This window comes from Brachionichthys hirsutus, chromosome 19 (genome assembly GCF_040956055.1).
Source record: "Brachionichthys hirsutus isolate HB-005 chromosome 19, CSIRO-AGI_Bhir_v1, whole genome shotgun sequence".
Classification (NCBI taxonomy): domain Eukaryota; kingdom Metazoa; phylum Chordata; class Actinopteri; order Lophiiformes; family Brachionichthyidae; genus Brachionichthys; species Brachionichthys hirsutus.
Window position 1 is genome coordinate 5,596,153 of NC_090915.1, and position 14,233 is coordinate 5,610,385.

Here is a 14,233-nt window from a genome sequence, read left to right on the forward strand (position 1 = left end):
TGTTACCAGCATTGCAATGAAATAGTTTTGGTGTTCCCGGTCTAAAGCAATTTGGTTCTAAAATACATTTTTAAAAAATATGTAAAAGGATGAAAGGCCTCTGAACCGTGTGACGTCTTAATGTTTACACTCTAAATTAAATAACTTTATTCCGTTTGTTTCAGCCACCCTTTTTTTAGATTACAATCTGTAGGTTTTATTTACTCTTGTGTTCTACTGCCACTTGATGGCGCTGTTGTGTTACTTCTTGTCTATTCTATGAGCAAAAAAAAAAAAAAACGTTTGACGTCTTTTATTGTGAAGTTCACAACAGGAAGAAGACTTTGATGTCTTTTTTCGAGATGCTAGCGTGTCTCGCCATCGCGGACAGATTTGTTACATGGCGCCGTTGAGTGTTTTTGACTAAGTTAATAGCGAACGCACGGATTTGGCTCAGATATTACGAGGAGCATGTGAACGTGCGGCGGAACCGGATGCCTCGTGTGAGCAGGACGGCGGTTCTGTCGCTGCTGGTCCTCAGCGGCTCCGTGTTCCTCCTGTTCCAGGTCTATTACTTCAGGAAATACGTCACCACGGTGAGACAACGGCGTCAACAACCAGAAAGAAAGATTATTCTACGCCTACGAACTATTAAGTATTGTGTCTGTAAATCCGTTCTTTTATTATGTATTTATTTATGAAAAATAAATAAATAATTTATTTATGAAAAATAAATTAATTATTTATTTATGAAAAATATATTCATTATTTATTTATGAAAAATTAATTAATTAATTATTTATGAAAAATAAATTCATTCATCACAAAAAAGATGAAGATTAATAAGCATTATTAACAAATTGGCCCTCAGTTATTGTGGTAGCGACAACTATCCATCCAGATCGTCTCACAGAGACAGACAGCCATTCATGCACACACTCATACACGACTGACAAATTTGGACTAATCAATTCAACTAAATTGCATGTTTTTTTGGAGGTATCTGGAGAAAACGCATGCGGACACTGACATGCAAACTCCGCACAAATAGAATTCGACCCGGCTACCTTCTTGCAAAATATAATTTTGCAGTATGAGATATTTGCATGTGACTTTTAAACACAAAACATTTTCACTACATTACATTTTATCTTTCCCTTGCACAATTTCTGCTTCTCTGTTTCTTTAGAAAGTATACTAAATTAATCTCGCATTGAGTTTCAAGACACAACAGTTTTCTTTAATCTTAGACAAAATCTCGGGGTAATTTCATTTTCATATTTCACAAAGGTGCTCCCATCAGTAAAATTATCCCAAAACTCACAACGCTAACTAAACACACTTTTTTTTCCCCCCACAGCCTGGCCTTCACATCCTGAACCAATCAGGACACCTGACGACCACTGATGTCCGATGGGTGAGTAAGCACTAATGATAGCAGTAGCGCTGTTGCTATGATAGCATTAGTTTTAGTGTTTGTTTTTTGTTTTTTACAGCAAACAGTGAAGAAGTTGCTAGCGTTAGCTCAGCACTTCGGGCTGCCGGTGTTCCTCGCTGACACTGCTGCACTAACGCTGCTCTCCCAGGATGCTTTGCGGCAGCGTGACCGTCTGGTGAAGGAGCCACACTGTAGCTTTCTGTGCACCAGCCGGCCAGTCATGTCGTTTGCTCTCCGGGCCAACCAGTGGAAATATGACGTGAGTGTGGGAAATAGGGTGTTCTTAGACAGGTTGGAAATCAAATATTTATATTTTGTAAATAATTGTTATATATTTTTTGTTAAATAAATAAATTCAACTCTTAGATATTTAGTTATTTCGTAGTAAGAAAACCCACATATTATATATATATATATATACAATGTGTGTGTGTGTGTGTTCGTGTGTATATATATAGGTAATGTGTGTGTTTGGGTTCCCCCCCCCCCGCATATGTCAGCCTGGCATTCTATTGGCTGCAGAGCAAAAAGGCTTTGACGTATTGGAGCTGCGCGGAGAGGATCCACGATTGGCCGGTCTGGACACCCTATCAGGAGAGGAGATTCCCCTTCACTTTTTGTTCCGTCTTCATGGCTACGTGATCCAGGTGAGAGGGCCCCACGGTTTGGTGACACCCACAAATCACATTGTAAAACAAGCCGCATCCATGCAGCAACCAATCCAATCGGCGCCGAGCGGAAGGTTGTCTCCATGTCAGATGCGTGACTCGAAGTTGTTGTCATGATATCTCTAATTTATTTTTGACCAGGTGCTTTTTTTGCATGTATTTTGATCCAGGTGGTTTTCTTGTACGAGCGGAGCGGAAACTATTTGTGGCACGGAACGCTACGCCTCAAAGCCCACATGGACCCAAACTTCGCCCCCTTCAAGCAGCTGGACTATGGACGTAACCCAGGAGCATACGATAGGTGAAAAAAACAGACAGACGCTCTTTATCTACTCTGTTTTTACAGCATGTTACTTATATCTGCTACTTGTATCCGTATAATGTCTATAATATCTAGTATCTGTGTTTTCATCTGAATAAAGTCTCCAGATATTAAAGAAGTTTAATTTTAACGGTCCCATTCTGCAGGCCAGAGCTGGTCCTGACTGTCCTGGATGGCCTTGATCTTCAAATCCCCCACAACGTTTCCCGTTTTCTAGCTGAGCAGCGGCAGGCCCACTTTCTAGAGTGCCATTACCGGGACGCCCGCAACTTTCTGCAAGTGAGATAGAATCCAAAGCTTTGTTTTGAAAGGGTCAACGAAAACAGGAAGTACACGTGTTAAAAGAGAAAATTGTGTTGGGAATTGTGATTTTTTTTTTTTATAAGGGTATAATAATAATAATAATAATAATAATTTATCTTAAAGTGAAAAGAAAACTTCAAACTTTCTGTCTGTGAGCGTAGCTCTACCCCGATGACTCATCACCAGAGGCAGTAGGTTTCCGGAAGAAAGTCAAGTCTTTGCTTCATTTGGCAGCACGAACACTTGCACTCCTCGATATCCCCTTCTGGATCAGCAGTGGCACCTGTCTGGGTAACAACGTTATGCATTAATATGACACAATATGTTAAAATTAATGTAAGTAACATGTTAATGTTGTTGTATTACAACATCAAACGAGCTGCCATTACAGTATAATAGCACATAGCATCCCAACATTTTATAATGACACATCCTAACATTCTGACATAACAACGCATACCATGCTAATATTAATATATGGCATGTAGCACATAATATGCTAACATTACTGTATAATAACAAGATTTCTGTGTAGCATCGCATGACATGCTAACATTGACAGTACATGCCTGAAATTAAATGCTAATGTATATTTGTGTGTGGACTCCTGCAGGCTGGTTTAGGCAGTGCAGTATTATCTCGTATAGCCGTGACGTCGACATCGGGATTTTTATCGTGGACTTCAGGTCAGACATCATCGCAGCATTCAGGGAGGCCGGACTGATGCTCAAACACAAATTTGGAAAGGTGAAAACTTTCTTTGTTGTGACTAACAGTAATTGTGAGGTTTGTGCATGTATTTTAAAGATTTCTTTTTTTGGGGGGGGAGGGCAGGTGGAGGATAGTCTGGAACTTTCCTTTATAAGCGAAGGCATCAAACTGGACATTTTCTTCTTCTATGAAGACGGAGATGTCGTCTGGAATGGAGGAACGCAGGCTAAGAGTGGCAGAAAGTTCAAGTTAGTGAAGTTAATTGTCTTTGTCATGGACACATTCTTATCTGTCTTTTATTCAGCATTTTCTTTTTTATTTATTAGGTATATCTTCCCACGTTTCTCACTCTGCTGGGCGGAGCTCCTGGAGCTGAAAGTTCGCGTTCCTTGTGAAACACTCGACTATGTGATGGCAAACTACGGTGCTTCTTGGAGTATCCCAGTGAGGATCTGGGACTGGAAGTCGTCACCGAGCAATGTTCAGGAGAATGGCCTGTGGCCTCCAGGAGAGTGGGAAGAGCTGATTCAAGTTTACTGAGACAAAACATGACTAAATAAAATAAAATGTTTAGGCAAAAAAAGATCAGTTTGGTTATTGGTGTATTATGAAAATATCAGATATTAAGATTACACTATCAGCGCAAGATGAAACAAAGACAAAATCTTCAGCACCACGGATAAATCGATGCAATGCAATACAATACGAGTGTTTTTTCACTTTACATATTCTAAAAGTCATATTCCGTAAAGTTTTAGTGTAAAATCATAGTTTGTATAAACAACGTACTAATCCACCTTTCTTTAAATAATTGGGAGGACCCCTGCAATAATAGTTTTATTGTGAATTTGGCAGACCTTTACTGTGAAACAACCCGGAAGCTCTTACTGTGCTCGCGAATTAATTTGCCAATGTTAAAAAAAACTGCTTCACTGACAAGGCCGAACCACCAATCATTGGCCAGAATAGTCCGTCTCTACGGTAACCACAGATTAAACTTCCTGTTTGTTGTTTCCATCTGAAGACGTTAGTGTCGGTAAGCATAGATCGAATATTAACAGTAACGGTCGTTCGTCACCAACTTTCAAATAAGCACACTTTGATTAATAAGAAGAACGCCGCCGTGTACTAGTACTCGGTGAAACGTACAGCTATGAATTGTAGCAGAAAATGCCAATTCTAAATGACAGCATCGTCTCTAGAGGTTATACATAAAGCTGAGTAAATGTACTGTGCTATGTAGACCAGTACCCCTTCTGTTGTTGAAGCAATGTTTAATTTTCATAGTGTCAAAGATGGCCGGGACGTCGAGACACGATCGAGAGATGGCGATGAATGCCAGGCGTCGGCTGTCACAGTGTTCAGATCCTCTGGAGAGACTCAGACTTCAGTGTCTGTCCAGAGGATCATCAGGCATCAAAGGTCTCGGCAGGTGAGATCATGTCCACAGTGGCCAATCAGATTGCACGCTGACAGGTCATTATGAGTAATTTCTCTCCATTTTCTATTTTTAGATTCACCTTTTAAGTAAAACATTTACTCATGTGGGCTAATAGTTCTTGTTCCTAAGTGGGATGTAATCTGACACCGAAAAGAAACAGTTGAATATTAGAACAAAAACCGCAATTAAAGACATGCTAAATATTTGTGTATTTTTCCACTGGTGGTTTGATGAGACATGAGAACTCTGAATTAAAGCTGTATTTAAAGCTGTGCAGTCTGTTGTTGAGGATCTTAGTGTTGACAATGAGGTTTGTGCCGGTGTCTCTGACTTCCTGTCATAACAAACAGGCTACGGGATGTTGTCATATTTTTACTGCAGTGTGGCTGATTATGTGGTTTTGTTTGCTGATGCTTAGCTTTTCATCTACATTTGCTGTTGTACCATAAAATACTGCAGAGCTGGAGCAAAAAATCTACTGCACTTCACTTTCGAGGAACTTTATTATTATTTAAAGTAATTTAAACCTTTCACAATATCAAGGTGTTAGAGGTCTCTTTGCATATTATACTGATCATTGAAATAATCCATCAAATTCATCTATTACAATGTTACTCACATCAAAACATCAAAACAAAATAGGTTGTTTTAGGACTTGTAGTATGGTAGTAGTACTACAATGATTTCATGACTTTCGGGACAAGTTGGATTCTGTCCCTGCTACACCTGTAAAGTGTCTTGAGATAACTTTCTCTAATGATCTGGCAAAATAGAAATAAAAAAAAAGAATAGAATTCTGTTCATGTTGTTCGCCAGAACCTTTAAAGTAATGGACGATGACAACAACCGTCTGCTGGACCTCAAAGAGTTTCTGAAGGGTCTCAACGACTACGGCATCCTGATCGAGAAAGACGAGGCCACAGATCTTTTTCGGCTCTTTGACCGCGACGGCAGCGGCACCATTGACTTTGACGAGTTCCTCATCACTCTCAGGGTAAACCGAAACATACCGGTAACTGTCTGGTTGTCTTGCTGCTTCTTAACCTTCCGATCTGCCCTGCAGCCACAGATGTCCAAGGCCAGGAAGGAGGTGGTGATGCAAGCTTTTCGGAAACTGGACAAGACAGGCGATGGCGTGATTACCATCGAAGATCTGAGGGGGGTTTACAATGCCAAGTACCACCCCAAGTATCAGAATGGGGAGTGGACAGAGGACCAAGTGTTCAGGACCTTCCTGGACAACTTCGATAGTCCGTATGACAAAGATGGAAAGGTGAGTTCAAAGGTTCTGCTCAGATGCTTTCTGTGAGTGTATGATCATGCTGGTGATGCTCTCTAAAGGTGACCCAGGAGGAATTTAAGAATTATTACGCCGGCGTGAGCGCATCTATCGACACGGACGTCTACTTTATTGTGATGATGAGAAACGCCTGGAAACTGTGACAGAATGTTGTTCTGGTAAACAAGCTCATGTTTCCGGTGGTTGGGGGGGGGGGGGTGGGGGGGGTGGGGTCGGCCATCTTTTTCTGGTTCATTTCATTTTCCTCTCTGCAGAGTATACTGTATGGTTTCTATTTAGAAATTGTGCCGCCACACATTTTCAGTGTGAGCTCAGGAATGATTGGACTTAAGGAACCGTACAAGATACTGGTGACAGGATTAGTCTGGTCTGGGACACCAGTCAGTGGATTACAATCAGCCTTTCTTCTTCCTGAGGGTTTCCATCCAAATGTGAAAATGTGAAACTCTATCTCAGGTTTACGTGCATCCTCATTAGCAGACCCCTGACGCTGGTCGAACATGTTTTTGATGTCATTTTTCCTTTTTTTGTTGCATAAATTTGAGGCAAAATTACACACATCTCAATGCAGAGATGGATGATTATGAATCAATTCACAAATTTCAGAAATGGATTTTCCAAATGATCATTAAAACAATAAAGAATAGAGAAGTCAAGTGTGAGAGAAGTGCGAAACAAAAACATGATTTAAAGATGGTCAAGTGTGAGATCCGATCACCTCCGGCCTTAAAACTGGAGCGTTGAAACGTTTTGGTTTTAGTGAACCTGATGGAAAGAAGAATTTTAAATAAGAGCCACGTAAAATGCAAGGTATGCAGGAGAAACCACATTGGAGGAAAAGGAACCGGTTAAACTTCCTACCAATCAGTGAATAATTGAGTAATTGATCTTTTGAGTTTCCAACCAACTTAGAGAGAAACAAATTCAACATTTTCTAGCCGTTCTTTAGGTGGCTCTCGGGTTCTAGGGGTTCTAGGGATGTCCTCGTGGACACTACGAAATTCAGAGGTTCTTTAAACAGTTTTTTTGTGGTAATTTAATTGGCTCTATTTGTTCTTGAGGCTTGGCTGAAAAAGACCATAAATAATACATATGAATAGTGCCGGACAGACTCAGCATTCTCAGCATTCTCTGCAGATTTGGATGGAAACCAACAGCTACATGATCAATAATGAGACCTATTGTTCTCTGATTAATATTTCATCCTGACTTTCTTTGTCTGATGCGATCGTGCCCACTTGCCACCGAGTGACTCTTTCCTCATCAACAGGTGACCAAAGAAGAGTTTATCAACTATTACTGTGGAGTCAGCGCCTCCATTGACAGCGATGTCTACTTTATACTTATGATGAGAAATGCCTGGAAGCTCTAACGATGAACTCTGAACTGTCAGTGCGAAGAAACAACATGGTTTCTAAACAATCAGGATAATTACCTCTGCCAAGCACGTTATGTTTTTGGCAGCGCTTGTTTGTCTGTTTGTTTGTTTGATTGTTAAAAAACAGCTGGATGCATCTTGATGAAAAAAAAAATCTGAAGATGGGTCTTGGTCTAATTTAGTTTCCATTAAATTTTTGAGATTGATCCGGATATACCCGTCTGGAAACAAAAATAATAATAAATATCAGAATTTTCCCATATACCTATAATTGAAGCTTTTTCCAAAAATTCCAAAATCATATTTGAAAAACATGCATTAAATTCACTCATCAAAAGTCATAAAGGGGTCAGATATGCACTATCATACAAAATGTCTTCTGGATCTGATCCAGAATGAGGTCAGGATTTTTTTAAAGGATTCTTTATCATTGGGAGATAGGGCTATTTTAAGAATATGTGAATATAACTCCACAATAAAGGGTCAGGGTGCTTGGAAAAAGAAAAATACAAGATAATTTTCCGACAGGATCAAAAAGATATCAATGATTGATTCGGATCCTGGCTAAATTCCCGATGCTATGATCCAAAACAAGAAACAAATAGTTGACTGTTTGAATTTTCATCACTGCAAGGGAACAAATTAAGGTATAAACAGGCAACAAACACCAAAAAATATACCCAGAAGAAATACGCCATTACCAAAATACGTTCTTTTTGTGGATAACTACTGAACTAATAATGTTAGCAATGTGAATCTAATTGTTAATGGTATGTTTTCATGGTCTAATAATGTAGACACAATAAATATAGGATCATTATTTTTTTGGTGTGAATCAACGTATGGGAGAACTGAGCTGCTTGGCAGAGGTCTACGCTTTTCGAATGCTTTTCTAGTTAATTCTCATCATGTTGTTTGAAGATTATTGATCGCAGCTATCAAATGTCAGCATTTTATGTTTACGTGCTTTTTAAAGTTCTTTAATTTGTCTAAAAATGTCATTTTTAAATGAATATAAACATGCTCTTGATAAACATAGCACTTCATTTTGTTTTATTGCATGTTCATATTTACACCTTCAGCTGACATGAAGAACATTACATAACCTGTAACAGCTGGACAGTATATGAAAGGGTCATCAGTTTTGTCACATTGACATAAACAGTACAAAGTTCATAAAAGGTCTTTAAGGAGATTCTACATCTCATATTAACAATTCTATGACTCTAGATAAGTTCTCGACATCCTATAGGAGGTTCTGTGATTCACAGCTTTGTGATCTTCAATGGGAAGTTCTTGAGGATAATTGTGGGGAACCAAAGATACGATGTCTTTTTGTACATTTCTGTTCCACATCTTTATCCTGACCTAGTTAATGTGATATAGACTGGACATGGTGACGTATGCTTCCTCCTGCTGACTCCCTCCTATCACCTCGGCCTCCTGTCCTCCACTGCTGGCCTCAGCTTGCGGTGTGGGAGGTCTCTGAAAGGCGTTGCTTGATGAGGAACAGGTATCCTCTTCATCGGAGGAGCTTCTGCTTAGCAGGGCAGACAGCTCCAGCTCCACCGTGCTGACACTGGTGGTGCTTGCAGAGCCGTCAGAGCTCTGGGTGGAGCAGGGAGGACCGGATGGGGCACCTTCATCAGCGGAGCCAGTAGTCATAGGTTCTGTTTTTTCATGTGGCCGCTCCTCTGTTTTCTCCACTGGATAGATTCTAAGAGCACTGATCACCTCTGGTTGGAAGTTCAAAATGAGACCCTGTGAAATCAGAACAGGAATTGCTTTTGAGTTCCGTTTGGTTGATTTACCAAATACCACTTTAAGGAAGCTTGATCCTGGTTAAAAATACTAACTACTTCTTTAAGGCAGAGCAACAACTACTTTTAAAATAAAAACATATACTTTGAAATCAGAAATTTCCAAGATGAAAATTAAGTTCCACTAGTCCTTTCAGTAATTTAGGTTACTGTTTTATGCTAAAACCTCCAGAACAACACATTTTGGTTGGACACAGATTTATCATTCTTCCAGCCACTAGAGGGCACTACCAAGAAGCACAGTATTGATCTTTTAAAACACATGGTGCTATTGCTTCTCATAGTAAAATCACTGACTTTATTTGGTTTGCAGATCTGCACCAGAGTGTGTTTAGGGTGTGGGATGCGTGGCCACATGTAGCTAAATATTCTGTGAAGAAAACAAACAAACAAACCATCATTTATTATCAGAAACATGCAGAATCACTGAACTTCTGGCAAAAGAACAAATAAGCAGAGACATCATACTTGTTTTTCCAGACTAAAAGAGCACTGGAAGACACGACCGCCAAAAAGATGCACGCAGCCAGTGCATACATCTTCCACCTGTCAATCATCTGCTCCGGGATTTTATCTTCTGATTAACAGAGAACAAAGAGCTGAGTTAAAAGGAGGCCGGTTTTTTCTAGCTTTTAATAAGTTGATTGACTTACCACCAGGAGTAAAGAAACTGGAAGCGTTGCTCCACTCGCTCCAGGTGCCCTGCAGGTCTTTGAGTGGTATTGCTCTGACTTTGATGTGATATTGTGTGTTCTTACAGAAGCGCTCCACGTCGATCTTCATGACGATGTGCTCCGACGATGTCAGGTTCTGAATCTGTGGTCGAAAAGCAGTCGGTCATTGCTGATCGCTGTCAAAGGTTGAACTGAAATTAAATGACGTTACCGTTGTGCTCTCTGAGCTCCAGATGAGCAGCTGGAAGAGCTGATTCCGGACTTGCAGGTATTCTTTGTGGTATGGAGTCCTAATGTGAATGAGGACCTGATTAGACTCCTGGTTCAAGGAGACGTTCCACACCTGAGGACTCTTCGGTTTCACTTACAGGGACAGAAAGAACCAAAAACATGACGGAGATGCTGAAAGATGCAGACTTATGTGAGGCTGAGGCTTAGCAGTTATCTGCAGGTCATTTGGATAATCAATGATAATCATGATGGAGCCATGAGGTGACATTAGTTAACAATATAGAAAACAGTCATTCTATATCCAGCTATAACTTAGCTATCTAACTATATAGATAATAGCTGAAGCAGTTACAGTGGACTCATCTTTCAGGCTTTAAAATACATCCACTCTTTTGGACATAATTTGTGTCTGAGTTTCCTGGGGGGGGGGGGGGGGATTTACCGATCTTCGTCATGTCGATCATCCTTGTAATCTGGCCTCCTCCATTGAAGTGGACTGTAACGTTTAAATCAAGGATCAAACTCAGTTCTCTGGAGTCAATTGTGTCTCCAGAACCCGTCACACACTTGGTCTGGACAGTCTTTGTGCTGAAATCTGTGTAGCTGTGAAAAGAAGAGCAGAAATAAAACGCTGAATGAATCGTATTGACTAGTCATCTTGTAAAATAAAAAGTCTAAATGTTTTACCATGCTGTCATTTTCTCAATGCTATCTGCCTCCTCCTCGTCTTCATCATCCTCGTTCCCACCTCCCACCACCTTACAGGTAAGAATCCTTCTCTCCGTTGTGATGTCAGAGGTGCAGCTGATTCTCGGCTCTTAGGAGAGAAGAGTTTTCATTCATCTCTTATTGTCAATACTAAATATTATAAATATATAAATATAAATTAAATAGCAGGACTTTGGGTAGTATTAGCAGTAGTAGTCGTAATAGTACTGGCGGTAGTACGAGTAGCAGTGGGCCAAAAATAAAAATAGCAAAATAAGAGTAGTCCTACTAAAAGTGCTTAATATTACACACATTATACTAGTAGTAGTAGTAGTAGTATGACCTGTAGTAATACTTTTGTTTGTACTCGGTCCAGTTTCTTGTTGAGGATCTCACCTGCTAAAGATAACTGAACGTGAATGGAACCAGTAAGAGCACAGGGCAACTCCGATTGGAGGTTTATTAAAGCCAATCAGCATCAGCTGCGTGCAACTCCGGGAACTTGAAAATGCTGACTCATATAGGTAGATGTAAAGAAAGCCCCAAAAGCACCACAGGAACAAGCACACCCCTCGGCATTCTCGTAATCTGCCGAACATGCAGATCTGCTGGGGGTTTACCAGACAGACGAGCTGGTTGGAGTCGATGTCTGACGGTTTCGTGTTTCGTGGGAGAACAAAACCGATGACTGAGGACGATTTTAAGAGATTTTTCCAACTCCCTTTCACTCTAACGATGATGTCACCCACTTTAACTGTATTAAGATCCTTGTAATACGCAACCATTATAAAATCTGAAAGCAGCCAGACCAAAAGTGTTCGTTTATCCCAGTGAGGTTCAAACATTGACCTCAGCGGGTCGTCCGATTGGTTCATGTCATTCCTCTTCTTTGAACTGACTTGAACTCCAAGATTTTATATCATCATAGTGGGGAAACTAAAAGCGTTGAAGGAAAAGCATACCAATCCGTAAATCATGCCTCATATATATATATATATATATATATATGCACTAATACATTTTGAGATGAACGGAACACGGAGCCCTGAGGTGCACCACAACGCTTTTTTAAGGCGAGGAACTGAAAGTCAAGTTCAACAGGCAAATGACGGACGAGGAAAATCAATGCAGCTGCAGATTACGTGTTGCCATCGCAGCAAGGAGCGCTTATAGCCTGTCCTGTAGCATGTAGCCCGAAAATGAGATCAGAAAACGGCCACAGTTTTAAAGCGGAGTTCTCTTCTGCGGAGAAACGTCTCGATAGGAACAGTCACTTGAAATTAGTTTGAAATCAAACAGAAGAAAATTGGACATAGAGGAGAAAGAAATATTTCTCAGTTTCAATCACAAATATTCAATCCGACTTTAAAACAAGGGTCATTTAAGACAAACAATCACAAAGGAATTGCTTGAAATGATCTCACCAACGTCTCCGTCTCCACTATGAGGCCGAGTTACAGCCGGCAGCATGACGAAGATCCAGTAGAGAGACTGCATCTCCGCACCACTCCTCCTCACAGGTCCTGCTCACAGGTCTGATAACGCTGAATCTCAGCAGACCTTTTCATGTCAGCTGGCAGGGGAAGGAAGAAGGAGTGACGAGAAGGGAGGAAGGCGGGGGTAATGCTCACAGGATGTTCTATGAATCAGAAAACATGTTTGTTTCTTCACTCAGCAGTAAGAAAATGAGTAAACATGAGCTCAGATTACAATCAGACTCAGATTAAAGACTACCTAATCACAGATTAGTGCATTCAACATTTTCAGGAGTGACATTAAGAAACTAGAAAAGCATTCAGACCTCCTCCAAGCAGCTTATTCCCCCTCCTAATTGGATTTACACCATCCACATGGACAAATTTGGCCCGCGGGCCAGAGTTTGACACCCATGCCGTAGATGATGATGTTCAGCTCTGTTCAGCAGGTACTGCAGATTCAGCCATTGTTCGGATTCCGTTTTCATTTCCCTCCAGAGAGACAGATTCTACCTGCAAACATGTAACCAGGAACAAACCACATCCTGTCAGAGGAGAGCGGAATGAACAAGGGAGCGGGTTGGCTGTGAAGGTGACGTCTGTCTGTAGGTCGCTCTGGCTGCATTTAGCTTTCTGTTCATTCATCATCATGTTGTTGTCGTAGTTAAAAGTCTCGTCTACTCTACACATAGAAACGTTGGAGTCCCAGTCGACAACCTTGAGACTGGGACGCATAAATTAAATCATACTCAGTTGTTTCTATGGCAACAGACTGTTTATTGTCTCTCTTCAGGTGAGGGTAATGGTTATGGTTAGTTATAAAATGTTCCAACGTGGTTCTTTGCAGGAGGAGTTTGTAAATGGCATAAAAAAGAATGCCAAATTCAAAATGGCCATCTTCCTTTAGGGTATAGTTCATACAGTCGACATGCACAAAATGTGTACTTGTGTACTTGTATACTTGTGGCAGCAGCCATCATGAAAGCATTTCATCACAATTTTGTTCACATCTAATATTTTGTGAGTTTTCAAGAAAATAAAGGGGAAAAATGCCAAAGTAAATAATAACAACAACAACAACCAACAACAGCAGCAGCAGCAAAAAAAAAAAATGGCACTCATGGTGCTGAAGCAGCCACAGAGATCCGGACCGGCTGAACCTCCTCCAGACTGACAAACAGGATGAAGTGGCAGCAGAACCACCGAGGAACCAGATGCCTCCAGGTTCCCACCAGCAGCGTGGGTAGACGAGAAAACACCAAACGCCACAGCTGAAGATGACGAGCTCAGATATCGACTCGTGGTTAGCGGTTTGGTAGGGGACAGGGGGACAGGGGACAGGGAGACAGGCGGGTCCAAAATCTGTCAATGGAATAGATAATAATAGAACAAAGTTTAATTACCTGATTGTACTTCCACTGAGTATACGAGATGAACTGGATGAAAGATGGTATAGTATAATGGACGATGCTTAGTTCTGACAGTAGTACCAGTAGTGATACTGCTGGTAGGAGTGGTAAGTATGGAACATAATATTGGTGGTAATAGTAGTGGTAGTAATGATGGTAGTAGTAGCAGTACTGGTCGTAGTACTAGTAGTCGTACTGGTAGCAGTATGACAGTGGCCGAACCCAAACCGGTTTAAGAAGAACCAAGGGTCATGTGACCTACGACTGGCGATAATCCAGAGCCTCGCTTGATCGTTTATATTCATGGTTATTGGTCTTCTGAACATCATTGATGTTTTATTGACTATTTTTTATTTATTGATTAAATATAGATTAT

General features: G+C 40.7%; 3 protein-coding genes across 3 annotated transcripts; 2 read left to right on the forward strand and 1 right to left on the reverse strand.

Moving 5' to 3' along the window:
* Nucleotides 1–375: 375 nt before the first annotated feature.
* fktn (fukutin) lies at nt 376–3,992 on the forward strand. The gene is made up of 10 exons (XM_068753047.1): nt 376–575; nt 1,340–1,396; nt 1,476–1,676; nt 1,918–2,064; nt 2,256–2,386; nt 2,554–2,686; nt 2,872–3,001; nt 3,324–3,457; nt 3,545–3,669; nt 3,748–3,992. The coding sequence occupies exons 1-10, from the start codon at nt 474–476 to the stop codon at nt 3,959–3,961; spliced, it is 1,374 nt and encodes a 457-aa protein (XP_068609148.1). The 5' UTR covers nt 376–473; the 3' UTR covers nt 3,962–3,992.
* A 724-nt stretch (nt 3,993–4,716) lies between these two features.
* Nucleotides 4,717–6,305, forward strand: capslb (calcyphosine-like b). The gene is made up of 4 exons (XM_068753064.1): nt 4,717–4,853; nt 5,679–5,856; nt 5,926–6,135; nt 6,204–6,305. The coding sequence occupies exons 1-4, from the start codon at nt 4,717–4,719 to the stop codon at nt 6,303–6,305; spliced, it is 627 nt and encodes a 208-aa protein (XP_068609165.1).
* A 2,265-nt stretch (nt 6,306–8,570) lies between these two features.
* Nucleotides 8,571–12,492, reverse strand: il7r (interleukin 7 receptor). The gene is made up of 8 exons (XM_068753053.1): nt 12,398–12,492; nt 10,953–11,082; nt 10,708–10,868; nt 10,246–10,397; nt 10,014–10,176; nt 9,829–9,937; nt 9,658–9,730; nt 8,571–9,301 (listed from the first exon to the last, which is right to left on the reverse strand). Exons 1-8 carry the CDS (start codon nt 12,468–12,470, stop codon nt 8,909–8,911), a joined length of 1,254 nt encoding a protein of 417 aa, XP_068609154.1. The 5' UTR covers nt 12,471–12,492; the 3' UTR covers nt 8,571–8,908.
* Between the last annotated feature and the right edge of the window lie 1,741 nt (nt 12,493–14,233).